Source organism: Pelodiscus sinensis, chromosome 6 (assembly GCF_049634645.1).
Source record: "Pelodiscus sinensis isolate JC-2024 chromosome 6, ASM4963464v1, whole genome shotgun sequence".
Lineage (NCBI taxonomy): Eukaryota > Metazoa > Chordata > Testudines > Trionychidae > Pelodiscus > Pelodiscus sinensis.
This window is the reverse complement of record NC_134716.1, coordinates 11,794,057-11,814,992: the sequence shown is the minus strand read 5'-3', so window position 1 is coordinate 11,814,992 and position 20,936 is coordinate 11,794,057. Positions and strand designations below refer to the sequence as shown.

The 20,936-nt window shown below is 40.7% G+C and overlaps 1 protein-coding gene and 1 long non-coding RNA gene across 3 annotated transcripts in view; both read left to right on the top strand.

Moving 5' to 3' along the window:
- Nucleotides 1-20,936, top strand: part of LOC112545795 (uncharacterized) — a 133,883-nt gene that overhangs the window by 16,979 nt on the left and 95,968 nt on the right. For both annotated transcript variants that reach the window (XR_012905042.1, XR_012905043.1), the window contains exon 2: nucleotides 19,923-19,994. This is a non-coding gene — a long non-coding RNA (uncharacterized LOC112545795). The remainder of the gene's footprint in view (nucleotides 1-19,922; nucleotides 19,995-20,936) is intronic.
- LOC142830029 (tetraspanin-3-like) lies at nucleotides 17,854-19,195 on the top strand. The gene has a single exon (XM_075932882.1). The coding sequence runs from the start codon at nucleotides 17,916-17,918 to the stop codon at nucleotides 18,726-18,728; it is 813 nt and encodes a 270-aa protein (XP_075788997.1). The 5' UTR covers nucleotides 17,854-17,915; the 3' UTR covers nucleotides 18,729-19,195.

The following is a 20,936-nucleotide window of genomic DNA, read 5'->3' as shown; positions in this document are numbered from 1 at the left end:
GAGGCTGTTCTCAGTGACAGATGGCAGAATGAGGAGCAAAAATCTCAAGTTGCAATATGGGAGGTCTAGGTTAGATATTAGGAAAAACAATTTCACTAGGAAGGTGGTGATCACTGGAATGGGTTCCCTAGGGAGATGGTGGAATCTCCATCCCTAGAGGTTTCTAAGTCTTGGTTTGACAAAGTCCTGGCTGGGATGATTTAGTTAGGGTTGGTCCTAGGTTGGGCAGGGGACTGAACTCTATGACTTCCTGAGGTCTCTTCCATCCCTAGGATTCTATGATAGGAATAGAAACAACAGCATCTGATTTAGGTGACAAATTGTACACCTTAAATATACAAGAAATAATGTTATCAGTTGTGAATTATCCATAAGGTACCCTCGGCTGAGAAATATGTATCGATAATCAGCACATTTGCAGTAATTGATGCTCTTCCCATGAAGTCAATGGGGCTTCAGACAGATACAGCAGTTTGTCCACATTGATCATAGCATAAGACTAGAGTCTGGGATGAGCATGTGAATCTCTTGTGAAGAGCGTTAGTTCTATCAGAGAAGAGCAATAAAAATGATCAGCGGTCTAGGGAATATTAGAGGTCTGAGGGAAGATTGGAAGAACTGGGTTTGTTTACTTTGGAAAAGAGAAGACTGAGGGGATAGGATAATGGTTTTCAAGGACTAAAAGGTTGTTACAAGGAGGAGGGAGAAAAACTGGTTTCCTTGGCCTCTGATGATAGGACAAGAAGCAATGGGAGGTTGAGGTTGGACATTAGGAAAAACTTCCTAATTGTCAGGGTGGTTAAACACTGGAATACATTGCCTAGGGAAGATGTGGAATCCCCATCACTGACTTTTAAGAGTGAACTAGAGAAATATCTGTCAGAATGATCTAGCTAATGTTATTAGTTCTGCCATAAATGCAGGGGACTGGATTTAAGATCACTTTCAGTGAAACAATAGTATGACGCTATTAAATTTGGGAAAGATAAGGAGATTTCAAACAAAAGTCCTTCTAAAGAAAATTTTAATTCCTAACTATCCATAAAATTCCAGAGGCAATTACCAAGTCAATCCTTTGGAAAAACTAACTGCATTTTTGGGAAGGGGCTTTTGGAAAACTGCAAAGTTTTAGAGCACTTACAATGGAAAACTTGACAATCCTGGAACAGATGTTCTCTGTCCACTGAAGTGCTAGAGTAGCAATTCAGGTTTCCCCACAGTGACATGCCAATGTCCTTTAACCATAACATGTCGACCATGTGCTCCAATCCCCATTAGAAGAGCACAGGAAACACACACCTGACTGGCATTAGTGAAGCAGTGTGGAGGAAGGTAGGGTCCTTGGCCTCCTTGCTGAGAGCATCATCCAAGGTGCTCATTACCGTGGCTGTTTGGGTGATGTGGAGTCCAGAATCTGGATCTGCCAAGCTCATTTAATATAGGAGGATACTAAAAAATCTCATCTGGTAAAAGAATGTAGTCACTGCCAAGCTGGTGACAAAGTGATTTACCACAGATGGTAGCATAGTATGTTCTCTTTGAGTTGGTCTAAATGACTACAGAAAGCACAGAGACACAGCCTGTCAGGCCTCATCATTTACTTTTCATCTTCACTGTCCCTAGAATTCAACACTGAATTTATGAGAACTACCACCAAAACAAGTGACATGCTTATCTGAATTACTAAAATCAGAACAGATATATAGGAATGTGTTAAATTAAGGACTAAACTCTGCTGTGATGGAAGAGCGCAACCTGGATTTCACTGGGAATATTGTGGGTTTCAGTAGTTTCACCTATTGCACGGGGGATGAATTTGGCCCCGTGCATAATCAGAAATGATGTGTCTGTACAACACAACTAGAACAACGGGACACCTCAGTGCTACCTGAGTGAAATACAAATAAAAATCGTAAAAGTAATAATGGCACAAAATATGTTTAGAACTATTAAATGTGAAAAAAAGAAGAAACACGACATGACACTCTGGATCTGTATCAGAATCAAGCCTGGATTTTCTGTGTTACTAAACTATATGCCAACTCCAAAGTAATTCCTTCTTCCCCTTGCTAAGAATTTGCAGTGGTTTCTCACAATCAGATTCAGACACTCTTCATGCCTGTCGTTCCTGTCTAATGAACAACAAATGAGCTGGCAAAATGAAATAGCATTGCAGTTAAATGCAGTATAAGCTTCCTACCCTAACATCCTGAGAAACAAAAATAACATACGAGTGTTGGAATCTGTTCCATTGATTACTTCAGCTTTGCCAGAGGCAGCAAAAACACTACATAACTCTACAAGTGAGTGAAGGCCATTTTCTCTACTCTTTGTTGCTGCTTAAATAACTACCTACAGTAAATAACACATAAAGTAACAAATGAGACTATTGCCTTCTTTCTGAAACAAAACAAAACAGACAGGCAGCTATCATTCATCAAAGGGCATCAAGTTGGTACTAGGTATGTGCATACGTCTGCAGATAAAACCATTAATATGTCAAGATGAAAAAGTATGATATTGTATGAAGGGTATTGCTAAGTAGTTTTATTAGTAAGAAATTAGTGTGGGCCTTCCTCAGAAATACAGAATGAATTTGAAACACACACTTTAGATGTGAAAAAAATTGTGTGTGTGCGCCATGCTTGAAATACTTAAATATCATTGAGGATCTAGCCATTGGGCACCTCCTGGTTCCACCCGCAGTGCAGAATCACCATGCAAGATGGTATTCAGATATTCTAAGAAGCCTTACAGACTTAACAGTAGGCTTAAATACATTTAGGATAATCCTCTTTGTTTCCGAGTGTGCATACGGGGCGGATATAGGGCAGGGCGAACGGGGCGGCCGCCCCGGGCCCCGGGCTTCAGAAAGCCCCGCTCATGCGCCGTGGCAAAGGGGGGCCCCCGCAGAATTATGCTGCCCAGGGCCCCGCAAAACGGTCATCTGCCCCTGTGTGCATGGGCACACTAATCTTCTCCCCCTATGTTCTGTTGCATTGACTGGTGAAGGGGAGGTTCTATCCCACCAAAGAACAAGGGGAACCGGACATGGAGCTGGAATTAGGGCTTTGGCAAATAAGTTTTCAATTGAACAGGAGGAAAATGACACTTGTGATGTCCCTTAGTTTGCGCTGTGATGAAAGGAGGGGGAGGGAGAGATATTCTGTATTCTTACCCTCCACAGTCTCATTTTGCAAGACCCAGCTCACACCCCACACCGTGCAGCACAGAAGCCTAAGCAATAACCACCATCCCAGCATTTCAGCTTGATTTGGTATCAGGCCTTCTGTGGCTGCAGGCTTTGGTGCATTACCTGAATTAGTCCTGAAGAACTAAAAGCTCGTGTGGAGCTGCCCATAAATGCCTCATATTATGTAAAAGAGAGGAGCCTTCTAGACCACTCCTTAAGAAAACGCAGCATGTGCTTCCCTCCCCCTCAGAAAGCTCAGGGAATACCACTCTGATTAGCAGTGCAAGGTTCCCCTTAGCCAGCAGTCCGCCACACTGTCATCTTCAGTTTTATTTTCTTTCACAGCATTCTGCCTTCATTTGCAGAAAACCTGTAACCGCCACAGATTTCTGTGTTGTGTACACAGAAATAAACCTCCCAAGAGAAATTCTAGATGCCCATCTCATGAGACATTTCAAATCCGACTGCACAAAGCAGTTCTAAACATACTGTAGGGAACAGTGCTCATTGCCAAACACCTGGAAGTATGTGACCTAAGCATCAGAATTAGTCAGCCAAAGACTTTTCATCCCAGCTATGATGCATGCAATGATAAGCAACCATGCACATATTTTCCTGTGACAGGCATGAGACATGATTCTGGTTATTAGGCACTATGCAGTCAACTTACAAATCCCAAATTTTACACTTTCTGGTTGCTTTTTGGGGAGGGAGCTTTTTCCTGAGACAATCCCAATTTTTTTGTATACAATTAGACTGTAAAATATGTTATTTGTCATTACAGAGCTCTTTTATCTTTTGCTCTTTAGTCTCCTAATGTCCAACAGTATTTTAAATATAGACTTTCCTTTAAATCTCCAGGAACCAAGGTCAAAGCACTCATAAACAAAAACTACACAGTATACAGTATTGATTATTCTCCATTGCCTAGCTGCAGGTTTTTGTGTGTGTGAGATCTTATTGATTTCTGTGGCATTAAGCAGTCATAAACCTGGACTAACACAGCAGAGAATTAAGGCATATATATTATGGGACATCAAGTTTCAAAAGTAAATTGTGTACTACTAATTTATAAACACTTGGTAGTAGGAATTGCAACAAAATGGGATGTTAATACAAAGCACATGGCTGGGGTATATGCTCTTTGGTGGTGTCCACCTAATCACTCCCCATCATCCTTAGCAGATCCTGCCCCAGTATTCATAAGTACTTGTCGATGAAGTTTTCAGATCAAGGTCTGTTTACAAACTATTTGGTGTTGCCTATATATCTATGCTGCACATGTCATCATCTCAGTTATATGGCATTATTTCTCTTTCCTTATTGGATGGCAGAATGTATTCTCAAATGAATAGAATTATGTTATATTGTAATATAAATGAAACATTTCATATGTATCCTCTGAGAAATTATGAATACCAAAAGTTTCATGTGTGTGTGTATATATATATATATATATATATATATATATATATATATATATATATATACACATACACATACACATACACATACACATACACATACACATACACAGGGGTCGACAAATTATGGAAAATCCTACTCACCAGACAAAAAGGGGACTCGCCACCCTCTCCCACAAAAAGTGTTTTTTAATGGCATAAATTCCTAATAAGAATAAGAACAGTAATTACTAATAAGTTATTAATAAATATCACCCAGGTTATTTATTACTCTACCCCACAGGCACCAGGTACTTATGCACATGAAGCAGTGTCCTGCACCCACAGGGAGCTCCATGGATTTCAACAAGGCTCCACACCGGCACAGGGTCTGCACTCAAGGATCCATTTGAACAATTGGGCCAACTTGTTAGAACACCCTTATGTTGGTGTTAGAGGCGTTCCCTTCATCCCCTCCCCTGGTTTTTGTCATACAGGGACAGCAGAAGACCAGAAGTGTAGGCAATGGGATGTTTATTAGGATGAGTTCCAAGCAAGCATATCCATAGCTCTGTCTGCCAGCAGTCCTTTTTCCAGTGTTCTCCATCCCAGCTCAGATGCCGCCGAGGCTTGCCTGGTCCCCATTCCTATTCCCCGCTCCTCCTTCTTAGAAGGCTCAAATATACCTGATGTGAGGGGTGTGCACAACATATGGTCATGTTCTATGGCTGGGGGGGGAGGAATCATGAGTCCGGGGTCTTCATCCCATCTCTTTGTATCCCATGGATGGAGTAAAGGAGTGAGGTTATGCTACAGTCAGGGACAGGCATTTCTTTGGTCTTGGAGTGTTTTAATCCTTCCTCCCAACTCCCTGATACCCTTCCTGACTGGTTGCTTGACTTTCCTTGAGATAAGGGATGAGGTAATCTGTGTGCATATATATTACGCTTCCACCAGGCCCTGTGAAACTAACTGCTCTATCCCTTATCTCTTCCCATTATACTCACAAACCCAATCTGGCCAGGCAGAAGCAACCCACACAGTGTCTTTGTTCACACATATTAGTAAGGATAAAAAAGTATCAAAGATCAAACCCAAAGCTCTATCTCAGGCTGACAAGCAAGCCCATCTATGGGTAGGTGGTGTGGTCTTTCACCTAGCAACAATTGATTGCAAGCCCACAAAAATGGGCTGAGGGACTCAGGGTCAGGTGTAATTTGTGAAAATACTATTTTTAATAGACTAGATTTCAATTTGACAGTGTCCCCTTTTACCTGTAAGGTCAGATACTGAAAACTGCTTAGAAAAGAATATCACTGTGTGAGTTCTCCAAGATTCTGCCATATGTACCTGAGCAGTAACAAAGCAGTGTCAAGGAATAAAAACAGGTGTGACACTCATCTATTAGGTAGCTCTTCAGTGACTGCCCTGCAGGATACATTGATCTGTTTAAAACTAGACTTGTTTTGGATAGATATGCATGTTGGGGCATGACGACAATAGCATGCTATTAACGTTACAGCAAAGCCACAATTTTCAAAGCCATCTGAGGGATCAAGGTGTGCAAAAAATTAAATGGGCACTCAAATTCCTTCAGAGGTTTGGAAAGCCTCAGTCTAAATGTCTATTTTGACAAAGACTTCACATGTCATTCACTGGTAAATCAACCAGTCCTCCAGAATATACATGGAAGCTACTACATTTCCTAAAGAGAGGGTAGAGATGAGGGAAAGAAATGACCATCGTTTGCTTCTCTGGTATGGTATCATTAGTTCTATCCGGTCCTGGCCAGTAAAAGTAAATAGAAATAAACACAATTTAATAGAGATAATTGCACTCCTACTCCCTGCATTATCAGTAGCATCTCACTAACTAAACCTATTCTATCTGGTGCATGCAGTCTGTGTATTGGATCTCCAACAGGAAACCCTAATTATTGTTTTTTAAATAATCAAGCTACAGTGGTAGCACATGGTAGAATCTAAACAGCTCATAACCTTCTGGTCTGCAGTTACATTAGATTGAAGAAAAGACATTGTAAATTCCCAACACATGATTAGAGGATTTTAATAGTCACTATTAGAACAATGATAGCTTATGATAAAATTTCTAACCATCAGTAATGCTGAATAGGGTGATTTGGTTGAACTGCCTGTGGTTTCTACCAAAGCTAAACTAAATTCAAGGCACAAGTTCTAAATGCGTTGACACATTCAAATTAGTACTCTAGATTTCATTAGCTTCCCTCCTCATTCCCATACAGCATTAATCGTTTATTTCTCCCCCAGCCCAATAGTAATGGCAACATATTACATAGAATGTGACTCACACCAGTGATGTAGGTAAGTACACTCAGAAAGGGGAAACCAGCATAACATTTAGAGGGTTCCAGAAACATGACTGAATAATTTTGGTGTCTATTAAAAATGTTCTTTTAAGGCTCTGCCAAACATACCAATGACAAAGAAAACATTAGGTTAGGTGGTGTGCTGGGACCTCTGAGGAGATGGTGTTCATTGCAATGAGGAAATTATCTTCTCTTGAGCACAGAAGAGAGCCATACATCCATACCTGTTTTCCTATCTAACTGGACTGGCCACAGAATCCTGCTGACCCACCTTACAAGTACTGTAGTGCAATCTCTTTATTGTGAAAGGCCAGCTTATGAATGTAAATTTGTTACACTAAAAAACACAACAGTGTATTAGTACCTACCAGTCCACTCAGTCCTACTTCTTGTGCAGCCAACTGCTAATAGAAACAATTTTGTTCACGTTTATGGAAGATCATGCTGCCCTCTTATTTACAATGTTAACTGAAAAAATCAGAACAGGCATTCAAATTGCACTTTTGCAGCTGGCATTGCAAGCCATTAACGTGTTGGATATGCTAAACATTTGCATGCCCCTTCAAGCTTTGGCCACCATTCCAGAGCATATGCTTCTATGGTTACAATGCTCATTACCAGGGCTCGCCAGCCGCGCTGTCCAGTGATCTGCGCGTGCGCTGTCCAGCAATCTGTGCATGCGCAGATTGCCTGAACCCGGCTGTTCTGGGTTACAATCTACTCGCCACGGGTGAGTAGATTGTATTATTTGTCGAGCCCTGCTCATTACAAAGCAATACATTAAATTGATGACTGAACTCTTTGAGGGAAAACTGTATATTTCCTGCTGTTTTACCTGGATTCTTCCATATATTGTAGCAGATGTTCATTTTAAGAACACTTTCACTTTAAGATGTTCTAAAGAAGATACCAATGTGAAATTTCTAAAAGATAGCTACAGCATTCAACCCAAGATATAAGATTCTGAAGTGGCTCATAGATTCTGAGAGGGAGGAGCTATGTAACATGCTTCCAGAACTCTTAAAAGCACAAAACTCTGATGCAGAAATTACAGAACCCAAACCACCAAAAAACAAAATCTACTTTCGCTGGTGGCATCTGACTTGGATGATGTGCTGCTTAGAATCATTACCTAGCAGAACCCATCACCAGGTTGGACTTATGGCTTCTGGAATGGTGGTTGAAGCATGACGGGACAGATGTATCTTTAGCATATCTGCACGTAAATATGTTGTGACACTGACTATAACAGTTTCCTGCAAACATCTATTCTCACTTCCTGAGGACATTGTAAACAAGAAATGGACAGTGTTATTTCCTGTAAAGGTAAATAAATTTGTTTATCTGAGTGATTGGCTGAACAAAGAATAGGACTGAGTAGACTTGTAGGCTCTGAAGTTTTACATTGTTGATGTTTGAATGCAGTTATTCTCATACATAAGTCTACATTTTGGTGTATTTCAACTTTCATGCTAAAGAGATTACACAACAGTGTAAAACATTTTTTCACAATGCAGATATTTCTAATCAAATATAAAGTGAGCACTGCATACTTCATATTCTGTTCTACCTGAAGACAAAATGTTAAAAGTGCAGAAAAGCATTTAATTTAAAACAATGAGTGGAAATGTATAACTGTGATAAAAACAGATTAATTGTTAATCACTATTAAATGTTTTAGTTAATCATGTGAGTTAATTGCCATTAATCAACAGTGCTAATTCTTATATTGGTAGAACAATCTGCACTCTGTTCAGGTAGAATCCCTCAGGACATGCAGATAATCAAGGCAGATAATCAATTTCTTCTTTAAACTGTGCTCCATTCTGTTTATTTGTCCATGTTCAAATAATTGTCCATCTGGTTATTTTGTTTTCACAATCAGATGCTCCAAGGAGTTTACACCTACTGGACCCTTTCCCCACTTGACAACAGTACCTATATTTAAAAGAAGAATGTGTAGGTAACAACACAGCTTAGAAATAAATTGCAAATATCTTCTTGTTGATTTTTTAATTAACATTTCTTCTGAATAGAAATGCCTAAAAATCCCATTCAGGTTGGTTCTGCTTCCTAACTTTGTACCACAGAACTAATTCTGATATTGCTGATATTTTATATACTGATGTCACAAGCTAGGAAAGATCATAAAAATAGATTATGCACTAACTATAGTTACTGTAAAATGTGATATTGATATGATCTGAACATCACATTTGATATATGCCTATTTATCACTAGAACAATAAAGAGAAGGATGCACTGTAATTCCTACCTCTACAGCTGGCTTATCAAATAGCAAGCTATAAAGAGGATGCAGCTAATAAAATGTTTTTCTTTCCTGATGTTGTCCTTTTCCAAGTGAGGAAGACTTCTAATTTGTGTGCTCTTGTAATCTGCTGGTTCTGTTTAGCTTACTTTCCGCATTTATGTCCAGGCAGCATCAGTGTTATCAACACACATCTGGGGAGAGAAGAAGGTGGTAAATTAATATGGATTACTTCAGCTGACTCTCATGAAGCAGAACACAGAAACATAGGAATAATTTTCCTGTCCTCTTTTCCCCCTTGCTTTCCCTTCCTATATCTTTATTTTTTGGGGTAGGGGGGTTGATTCTTTGATCATTTTCTCCTTTATTTTTGAGAAAAAAATCAGCAAAATATAAAAAAATATAAAGAAAAAAATTGTGTTATTAACTGTATAACAATGGTACCTAGATCAGGGTCTCATTATTCTATGTGCTACGTGTACCCACAGCCAGGTGAGGGATGGTCCCTGCCTCAAAGAGCTTGTACTATAATAGATGTGCTAGGCAAAATTAGGGGGAAACCGAGGCACAGAGCAGGGATATGAGTTGGGTACAGTAAGGTCACAACCAGTGGCAGTTCTGGGATAGCATTCAGGACTCTAGAGGCCCAGGCCACTGCACTACTTAGCGGCAGTGTCATCTCCACTAAGCATTTTTCTGAAAAGACAGAACCCCACTTTAATTAACAGTATATAGGGTCACCCATTCAAAACTGAGATCTGTGGTGATTTAATATAAAATATACTCCACTATTCTGTATTCATGCTCTTTCCTTTGTCAGGAAGAATTTAGTTCAAGACAATGCAATTCACAGATGAATAACAGGATGTTATGCTGCAGACTGTGTGCCAAAGAAATGCATGTCCATTGTCTTGAAAAATGATGAGACATTCTCTGAGATCCTACAATGACATAGGTAGAGAAAAAAATTGATGCAATCAGGAACATGAACAATGGGATATAGTCACAAACATCAGAAAGTAGAAATTTGGCTCTCTCTCATTATTTAGTCTGCAGAAGAGAAGAGTGAGGGGGGATTTGATAGCAGCCTTCAACTTCCTGAAGGGAGGTTCCAAAGAGGATGGAGAAAGGCTGTTCACAGTGGAGACAGATGACAGAATGAGGAGCAATGGTCTAAAGCAGTGGTCCCCAACCTTTTGGAGCCACTGGGTACCCAGGGGCAAGGCCACCCATGTGCCAGGCGCCCGGGGGCAGGGCTGCTCCTATGCCATGTGCCCAGGGGCGGGGCTGCCCATATGCTGCATGCTCGGGGCCGGTGCCACCCATGTGCTCTGCACACCCGGGGGCGGGGCCAGCCCCGATCACTCGGCGGGCGCACAGAAATGTCCCGGCGGGTGCTATGGCGCCCGCGGGCACCGTGTTGGGGACCACTGGTCTAAAGTTTCATTGAGGGAGGTCTAGGTTGGATACTAGGAAAAGACTATTTCCCTAGGAGGGTGGTGAAGCACTGGAATGGGTTACTTAGAGCGGTGGTGGAATCTCCATGCCTAGAAATTTTAAAGTCCTAGCTTGACAAAACCCTGGTTGGGATGAACCCTGGTTGGGATCGGTCCTGCTTTGAGCAGGGGGTTGGACTTGATGACCTCCTGAGGTGTCTCTTGACCCTATGATTCTATAAGAGTTGTCCAAACACTTACCATCAAGAAATTCTAACCTGTTTTTCACTGGTAAAGTAATGGGTGAAATATTAAAGGGGAAGAATGAGGGGATTCTTTCAACATGGAGGCAGCAAGTAAGAGCAGAAAGCACCATGAATTTTAAGAGCAGATCTACTAAATGGACAATTTTTGGCAACATTCCTACATTAAAAAGGCTGGATTAAATCCGCAAATAGATTTTTTCCATCTCTGCTTTCTGAAGTTCTGTAAATCTTCTGTTGCTTTCCTTATGAATCCATAACAGCAACAGGAACTGAGAGACAAGTAACAAGTTTACCTGTCCGTAGAACTGCCTCTGTGCCGAAAAGGCTGAACATTTGAGCATTTCTGTTTCAGTATTCAGTTGTCTGGGCCAGAATTTAAACACTCCTTGCCTACAGCACAGTGGCCAACTTCTCCCTGGTTGAATGCATCTAGACCATTTTACAAATTTTTTCATCATGGTCTCCTGGACTCAAGATTTTAGTGTGCAACTTCTCCCCAACCCCACCCCACCCCAACTGCTACCCCTGCCCAGTTGGAGAGAAAGGGAGTGAAGCCAAGACCAGGTAATGTGGCCAGATTTGTAGATAAGGTGTGTGCAAAAGATAGAGAATGTGAGTGAGAGAGATATTGGAAAACAAAGCTGGCACTTGTCCCTGTGTGATTTGTCTTAGAAACCGAGACTTAAAAATGTAAAGAGAATGTAAATTCTGCCACTAACCTTTGTCTGTAAGAAGGACCATCTGGCAAAGGACCACAAGCAGTGAAAAGTCTCACTGAAGCTGGTTGGACTCCAGGACTCGAGAGCAGAATCTGAACAGGTCCTGCTGCATACTTGTACAAGTGCAAACCGTTGCTCCCAAATTGCAGGAAGAATCTGACTCTCTTGCAGGTGACATTTGTCAGAAGCCATCTGTGTTTGACAAGCTACAATTGCCTTGACACAATTTTGCTGTTCACGGTCAATGGATGCCTCCACGTGATTTTATTTTGGAATGCAGTCACCACTCCAGAATTATGCAAAACATAGTTGTGTCTGCAAATACTGATGTACCCTCAACAAATTTAGTTTTGAATTTATGACAAGCCCCCACATATAAAGTAAATAATCTCTGCTGAAATGGACAAGTGTTGCCTACTTTCTACCTGAAACCAAACATCCTAGTCTCTTTGATAGACCCGTAAATCTAGTCCTCCTTTCTCATTTCCAGTCAAAGTAGATGAGTTTCACGTGCTCTTGCGCTGAAGGCTGAGATTTTCAAAGGTACCTTGAGGATCTAAATGCCTCATTCCAATTAGGAATGTAACTAACTGACTTAGGAGCCAAAGAGTCACTGACATTCAGTGGAATTTAGGATTCTTAAATGCTTTTGAAAAGTTTATCCCAAATGCAGCTTTAAAAATTTTCAGCCTAAATGTTTTTTCTCAGTTCAGTACTGAATGAGGTCCCTTACTCATATGAGCTGTGGAAAAATATCTCACTAGGATCCCTTTCAGTTGACAGCTTTGTTCAGAATGTGCTGTCAGAAACACGAACTCATTGCCTCCTCTTTATGCCGTGAGGTTGATTCGACTACTATTAAAATTCTCTACTAATGCACTGAGACATGACTGTCTATCTCCCTACAGGCAAACCAGTAAAGCATTTTCATGAGTTAGCAATTAAGGTGCCTCTTGTTTTGTGATATGAGGATGAGGCTGCTTCTTTAGAATTTTCTAAGCCCTCAAAATGTCATGTGCACCCTGTGAATTACAAATAGTCACATTTTAAAATATAGCTAGAACTGACTGAAAAAAAAAAAAGAAACCCAAACAACAATTTCAAAGTGGCTTTTGTTTCAATGGATTCAATACAGGGTTTCCCCCTCACCCCAAATATTTTTCCAAAAATTTCAAATTTTGGAAATTTTGAAATTTTGAATGTTTTTCCCCTTCCATTTTTTTTGCCTCTCTGTAATTTCAATATTTCTTTCAAAGAGGCAGAGTTATCTTTCTTTTTCTTTTTTGTTACTCTGTACCTTTTCCAAACTCTGAGGATGTTTTCATTACTTACTGTCAAAAAAAGAAAAAAATGGGAAAATAAAAATGTAAAACTGGACAAATGAACCCTAGACATCATGCATTCTATTGTAGTCAGTGGCAAAAGGTGGAGGAGAAGGAGGAAAAGTAGAAAGGAGGTAGCAAAAATTCAAAAGTTCACATTTGTCAAGGTTTAAAATTTCTGAGAGACATGGTAAAACTTTAAAAAAAGATTTTGATCTTTAAACTTTTTCATTTGAACACAATAACTTTTATTTATTTTAAGTAACTTTGAAACAAAAATGGAAACATTAAGTTGAAATGTCAAAATAGGACAATTTGACATTATCAAAACATTTAATTTTGGTTTTTTCCTAACAAAATATGATCAAAATGACACCATTTCTGAAACTTTCCAATTTAGACAAAAATGGCTTTTTTATTGGAAAATTTCCAACCATCTTTAGGCTCCAGTTCCCAATTTGCTAACTCCTCTGATAAGCCACAAGGAAGGGCTAGAAGCTGAGGCAGGTCAGTTAGTCAAAGTACCTCCAGCTCTTAAAAAGACTTAGAGCTGGTTCCCATGTTGCGGGTTTCCACAAACTTTCTGGTCCCTGTCCCTCTCCCACAAATCCTGGGGCATACCAAGGATTAAACCAGACTCTGGTGCAAATTACATCATCTTTAGGAAAGGAGCTGTTCTACCAGCCAGGATCACCAGAGATTATTGTCCTGAAAAGTTCCTGGAATGCAGTGGAGTTGGCATGTAAGACTAGGTATGCTAGCCTAAAACCTGCTCTGGATTTAGGGAAATCTTCAGCTGCTGTCTTAAGGCTTCTTTAAGTTTCCTTGTGCTACTGCAGGGACATACGTGGGAATTAACAGGGCCTCTGGATTTGGCCTGGAGGTCCAATTCCATCTTTCACTAGGTCTTGTTTAGCTTTTGTACTATGAAAAAACTTAAAAAACAACACATAGTCTAGTAACACCTTAGAGACTAACAAAACATGTTGATGGTATCATGCGTTTTTGTGGGCACAACCCACTTCTTCAGATGACAGGTGGGTTGTGTCCACAAAAGCTCGATACCATCAACATATTTTGTTAGTCTCTAAGGTGCTACTAGACTATTTGTTGTATTTTAAGTTTTTTCTGTTACAGAATAACTTGGCTACCCCTTTGAAGCTTTTGTACTATACTTAGGGTCGTTGTATCTTACTGTGTACTGACCCTGTCTAGGTTCTCTTTTCAGCTGATGCATAATTCTTCACTGGCCATCTTAAGTTCAGTTGTCTGTCACATCAAGGGCTTGCCGAACCTTGCAAATGACTGCCCATGTCATGTCAAATTAATTTACATCTCTGTCAGCATCTCATTTTGTGTCAACACACTCGCTGACATCACAGTGCTCCAAAGTCCACCCTCCAATCTACTGTGGAATGAACCTGTTTGACCTGTTCTAATCATCAAAACAGTTCAATCTTAATCTCCGTTTGGTACAACAATAATGCAAAAAACTTGCCCTTGGTGTTTTATTAATGTGAAGGATTATGCTTTCAGCAATGTATCAGAAAGCATTTTATCTAAGCTATACTAGCTGTTACATTTGCATGTGAATTTCAATACCCATCATTTCACATGCAGAAACGACCCCAGAGAAAGCAGGGACAACATTCATCATGCTATACTGCTCTGTCACTGGGAGGAAACCAGGAGAGTATTCCTATTCCACTTCATCTATATTCTCATCATCCAATTTTCTTGCTTTGGTGGATCCCTTCGCTTCATGCTTTGCAATTCTTTGACTACATGTGCCCAACAGAATCTATTTTACAGATAAATAATGGCATCTTTAAGGGTGATAGTTAAGGACTGCGTTTCTCCTACTGACTGCTTGACTCCTGTATGTAGATTGTAAGATCTTTGGAATGTGTATGCACAGCACTTAGCATAATGAGGTCTTGGTCTTGGCTGGAGCTTCTAGGCACTCCTGGACTATGTCTACACTGGCAGGTTCTTGCGCAAGAACCGCCTTTCTTCTGCAGAGTGTCCACACTGCCCGCCCACTCTTACGCAAGAAGATTTACAGTAAAGCGTGGCAAGAGAGGGCTTCTTGCACAAGAGCTATGCTCTTTTCTAACAGGTGTAAGCTCTCTTGTGCAAGAGCTCTTGCACAAGAGGGCAGTGTGGACGCGCAGCAGGGGTTTCTTGTACAAGAACGTCCTATGGCTAAAATGGCCATCAGAGCTTTCTTGAGCAAGGCAGTGTCCACTCTGCCATGGATGCTCTTGTGCAAAAGCACAGGGCAGTGTGGACATGTTCTTGTGCAAGAATTCTTACACAAGAATCCTTGAGCAAGATGTTCTTCCACAAGAACCCTCTAGTGTAGACATAGCCCTGTAATGCAATTAACAATGATCCTGGAATGTTTTCATCCCCCTTTTGTAAAATGCTGAGCATTCTCCAATCCACTGATGCCAATGGGACTTGAGAGCTCTCAGTATTTTGCGGGATCAGGCTGTTGCTTACTTTGGGGTGGCAGTGCTTTTTAACAAGTTGGTGACATCAAACCTCACACAGCTGATCAAAGGCATAACCAAAAATACACACAGATCCTTCTGTGTATTGACTTTACCAGCAAGGACCCAGCTGTGGCAATGAGCTTCATGTGGGTAGACCCCGTGTGGGTCTTCACCTAGGTACAGCTGTACTGAGCTCATTGCAGGACTGGGACCTACAACTGCAAAAGCCTGTTCTGCTCTTGCTCTCCAGATGGCAAAAGAAACTACTGAGCCTGAAAGTGCTTCGACATTTGGATGGTTTACAAAAGGAGACAAATAATGTTTCTTTGTTTTATGAGGTCCAAAGAGTCAGGCTGAAGTAAATGGGAAATTGTATATTGGGGAATATTTAGCAAGACAAGAGCCTCTAGGCTTCCATAACAATTGAAATTCTCTCCTGTATATTCCGAGAGGTGATGGCAGTTACCCAGGTTGAAGCAACCTGGAGGTGCTATAAAACTCTCCTGTAGGCAATTTGAGGCAGCCTAATGTATTTCAAAGCTTGCAGAATAAGCTAAAAATAAAGAGTGCTGTAATTCGATTGTTAATATCCCATTAAGTTTTATGAGCATGAGGGAGGAAGAAAAAATAAAAAAGGTTGCTTTGTGGGCTCTTTTGACAAAGCCTACAAAGTAGCAATAAACAGCTTGCCATTAAACTTAGAGACTATTTATAATACTTTTGTGATCCATCTCTCCTGCTCTTCTGCTTCATGGAAATATTAAATCAGTGGAAATTTGGGGGAAAGTGGATAGAGCTGATGTTCCTTTCTCTCTCTCTCTCTCTCTCACCTCCTCTGGAGACAGACTACAGCTATTAGAGGAAATGGCATTCCACACAATGAGAACACTTAAACCAGCACAGCTCCGAATGCTGGAGGATGGGGGTGGATAGGCCTGGAGTTCAAGAACAAATTGCAGGGCAACACATCCCAGTCCCATTTTTAAATAAGTAGGTATTTGCTTAAGATTTAACAAGTCAATCACTGTATGCTAATTGCTGTAAATGGTGGGAATTAAAAATGATAAAAGTGATACATCTAATTCCAAAATAATTAGCTTTAGTGACATGTTTGTACAGCATATATAAGGAATATGTTAATGAAAACCAGCCTACTCTGTGTAAGTATATAAGACTGTATTGTAATATAAGGCACTATTCTACAATGCTTTGCAGACAGCGGCTAATCAACTATGGTCATATTTTCAAAGGTTCCAAGCAGCTCCCACTGATTTTGGGTAAAGACCTCTCAAAATCAGGGCACTGGACCTCACCAATGGCTGTCAGGTACATATTTTTATCCCTGTTCTGCACATGGCAAAATAGAAAAAGAGAGGTTCAATGACTTCATCTAAAACATTGAAGGAGTCACAGACACTCAAATGTAGGAGTTCCTGGCTCCCAGGCTGATGTTCCATCCACTAGACTATACTGCCTTTCTTTGTCCTTCTCCATATCATATGCAACCAGGGTCTGACTCTGTTCTAGCTGTGGATGTGTGACACTGACTCTCTTAGTCACCAAGGGCAAGTCACTTAGCCTTTCTGAGATTATTTTCTCCACACAGGAAGTGAGGATAATGGTGTCATTATTGTGTGTATTACAATAGCGATTGTCTAAATGAGTTATGCTGAACTCTAAACAGGATTAAATGTGTATATATTGATGTTGGGAGGTGGGGTTCCCCCCACATAATTCAATGGGTTTTAGTTTCACAGACAGTTTTGCAATGAAGCCAAAACTTGAGTATTATTATGTTGAACTATCAGAAAAGTCAGTGAATGTAAAATCCAAAGACTAAGAGAAGAAAAATGAGTCTGGTTTTGGGGGTGGGGAGAATATGGAGATACTAGACTAAATAGACCTGTCCATCTTAAACCACTGTAAACTGTGTAATAATTTGTGTTATGACCAGCCATGAAGACTGAGTTTTACACTGTATGCCTGGACTAACCTTATCACTAGCCTTTAAGTTGGAAAGTCCAAGGGATGTGATTGATGCTGAATGAACAAGGTATCCTAGCTGCTCCCTTCATCTTAGCCTTTTATCATTAGGACAGAATAGATTAGTGTTTGTTTTATAGCTCACACTGCCCTTTTGCTGCCCTCCTTGCACTGCCTCTGCAAATGAAAATGTCTCCACAGACAGAAAAATAAATGGACTTTCATTAACAGGCACTATGCTGATCTCACAGATTTATGCAGACTGGGTTGAAAAGGCAGCACACATGCATGCCTGGGGCAGTATTAATTGTGATCTGTCCTAAAGAGCTAGTCTTTATGCAGAGATCACTGAGTTTGCTTTGTCTCCTTTAAAACGTCAATTGATGCTGGGTGGGAGTTGCATCTGTTTCACCTGCCTAGGAAGGTACAGGCCTCTCAAATGGTGACTGCAACACGCCCATGGGTAGGAGCTCAGAAAGATGAAGGGGGTTAGATACAGAGCTCGATTGCTGCCTTTTTATTGCACCATGGAGTCTTGGGTTAGACCCCTTGCTAGAGTATTACTGGCATTGCTTGGCTTTATGCTGTGGGGGGCTGCAACAGCTTTGGTCTTTGGTGGAGCTTTTGTGATACTTACATACAAAAATTACAAATCCTTCTTTGAGGATTATTTCCTGCTTGTGCCAGGGTGGCTGGCTATTGTGTCTGCCTTTCTGTTGCTGCCCACTGGGGCTTTGGCCATCAGTATCCCCGCAAGAAACTCCCGCTACCAGCAGGGGACTTTCATGTACTTGCTGATTGTTCTGTTCTGCCTGGAAGCCTCTTCAGCAGTCTTGGCACATGTCTATTCTGTCAGCATAAGCTCTGAATTGGACCGCACTATGGGCCACCTCTTCCAGCAGTACAATGGGACTTATTCCCATCATCCTGGCAGTAGGGCCGTGGACATAATCCAGAGACAACTGCAGTGTTGCGGGGTCCACAACTACACAGACTGGCGAGAGTCAGCGGCTTCACAACACATCTCTGCTGGAAATATATGTGCTCCTGAAAGCTGCTGCAAAGAGACATACTCACATTGTACTGGTGACATGCGCCTGTCAGAGCAGCTCTTCCAGGAGGGTTGTCTAAGGAAGCTGGACTCTCGGCTGCAGTTTGTCATGGGCTATGTATTTTGGTGCTGTGTTGTTGTAGGTTGTTTGGAGGTGTTAGCTGCCATTAGCAATGGGACACTTATGAAGCAGAGGCCATTCCAAGACTTCCGAATTCTGGACTCTGCTACATTTTCATAGACTTAAGAAAGGGAAACTTGTTTGATCTTCTCCATGTCTGCTGAGGCTGTGGGTCAGCCCCAGTTAAACTGTACTGAATGCAGATTTATTTTTTTTTAAACACAAACCCATCCTAACCCACTGCTAACTTTCCCTGAATTGGAAAACCCTCTCTCAAATAATGATCAAGTCTTGGTTTTGATTTTATAAAACTGACATTAATAAATATCTTGTATTTGCAAATCTAATTTAGTTGGTAATTAAGCCAGAAAGAACAGATACACCTTGCAGTACATGCAAAACTGAAAAGGAAAAAAAGTCCACAGGTGTAGTGAGAGGCTTAATTTGGCTCTGGAAACCATCACTAGCTAAATCAATGGGACTAGCCATGACACTAAAGTTAAGAAGGTGCCTAAATGTTTGTCAGATCAGGGCCTAAATCATTACAATAAATCTGAAAACTGAATTGACCTCACTGGAGTCATAAAGCTTTAGCCAAGATTAGAAACAGTTCCTATTACTTAAGCATCAATTCAAACCAGCAGATTAATATCCTCAGTGTTTCACACCTGGCATTATGCCAAAGGCCCGAGAGAAAAGGATCAGCACAAGATTACTAGGATACACTTGTTTTACAAGCTAATGACATTCTAATATTTAAATTTTACTGTTCCAAAACCAACAGATCTGTAATAATACTGGGCTGCCAGGGTTGCTGCTAAGACATCTCCTTAGTGGTATTCATCAGAAATAGCAAACTGCATGGGTTATGAAATAGCTTTGTAGAGAAGGAGGGATTAAAGCAATAACAGAGCTAGTTAATGGTCTTTAAGCAACTGCAGAAGAACAGTGGGGGAGAAGGGGTGGGTGATAAGTCCAGCTGCTATGGAGCTGGTAATTTAACAAGTCCTCCAGTTTCCCTTCTGCTTAATTAAGAGTTTTTGAAATTTGTTGGGGCAAAACAAAAGATGAACTAGAGAAGGAAGAAAGAGTTTTAATCATACTAAATGATTATAGTTTTAAAAGATAACAAACTGTAGTTGGTAAATGACAGCACATTTTAAAGTGCATTATTGCAAAAAAAATCGGAGGAATATTTTTCTTAGACCACAACTGAAATAATTCAGTTGGGCCTCTATAAAAATGTGAAAAACTTTAAATGAAACATGTCAAAGGGCTTATTCAAATCAAATCCCTTATCCTGCATATCCACAGTGAAACAAAATGGAGTGCAAGCATCTTTTGGGGAAGATGGAGCCACGGGAGCTTTCTCAGACTTGAAAAAAGGTAAATGGATGAGTTTTTAAGCAGTATAATAAAAAAATAAGAATAGTGCTCTTATAGTTTACTGTTGAGACATTACATGATGGAGTGATGTGCTTAGGAACCAGAGGAGACTCAGCTGTCATAGCCTCACATTATCTTAGCACAAAGACATGTTATGAAGTTTCAGTCATGTAATGAAAAGGGGATGATTCTACAGATAGTAGGAAAGTGGCCAATCTGGTTAGGAAATGAAGTTATTTGAAGCAATCAGGGGATAAACTGAGAGAGTGAAAATCTTCCTTTCCCCTCTCTCCCTGGTTTAAGGAACTTAGTTTCCCCCCAAGTCACTCGTCATTCTTTCTCTCTTTGCTTGGGTAGTGAGGATTTATGGATGGGGATTTCCCCTGCTTCCTCCTGGTAAGTGGAGCAAGGGTATCACCTCTCACCTTGAAAAAGAGGCATCTAACATGGGAAGCTTTGTGTTTGTTTCTGCTCCCTTAGAGATAAACTGGTCTTTTGGCTTCCCCAGCCTTACAGTGGAGATATTATTTTAAAGAAATAAACAAAAAGGGATATAAACTTGTATTGGAACTTACTCTCCACAGTTGATTTCTGGAGCCTATTTAATAACACCATAAAAACATATATGGCTTTCTACGTAGAGTACAATCTATCCTGGTAGAATATAGGAATGGTGGCGAATGAGAGTAAGAGTGAACGGACTCCTATACATGAGGGCTATGTCTACATTGGCAAGATTTTGCCCAAATACTTTTAACGCAAGAGTTTTTGCGTTAAAGTATTTGTGCAAGAGAGCGTCTACACTGGCGCATGCTTTTGCACAAGAGATATGCTTTTGCGCAAAAGCATCTGTGCCAGTGTAGACGCTCTGTTGCACAAGAAAGCTCCAATGGCCATTTTATCCATCGGGCTTTCTTGCGCAAGAATTTCATGTTGCCTGTC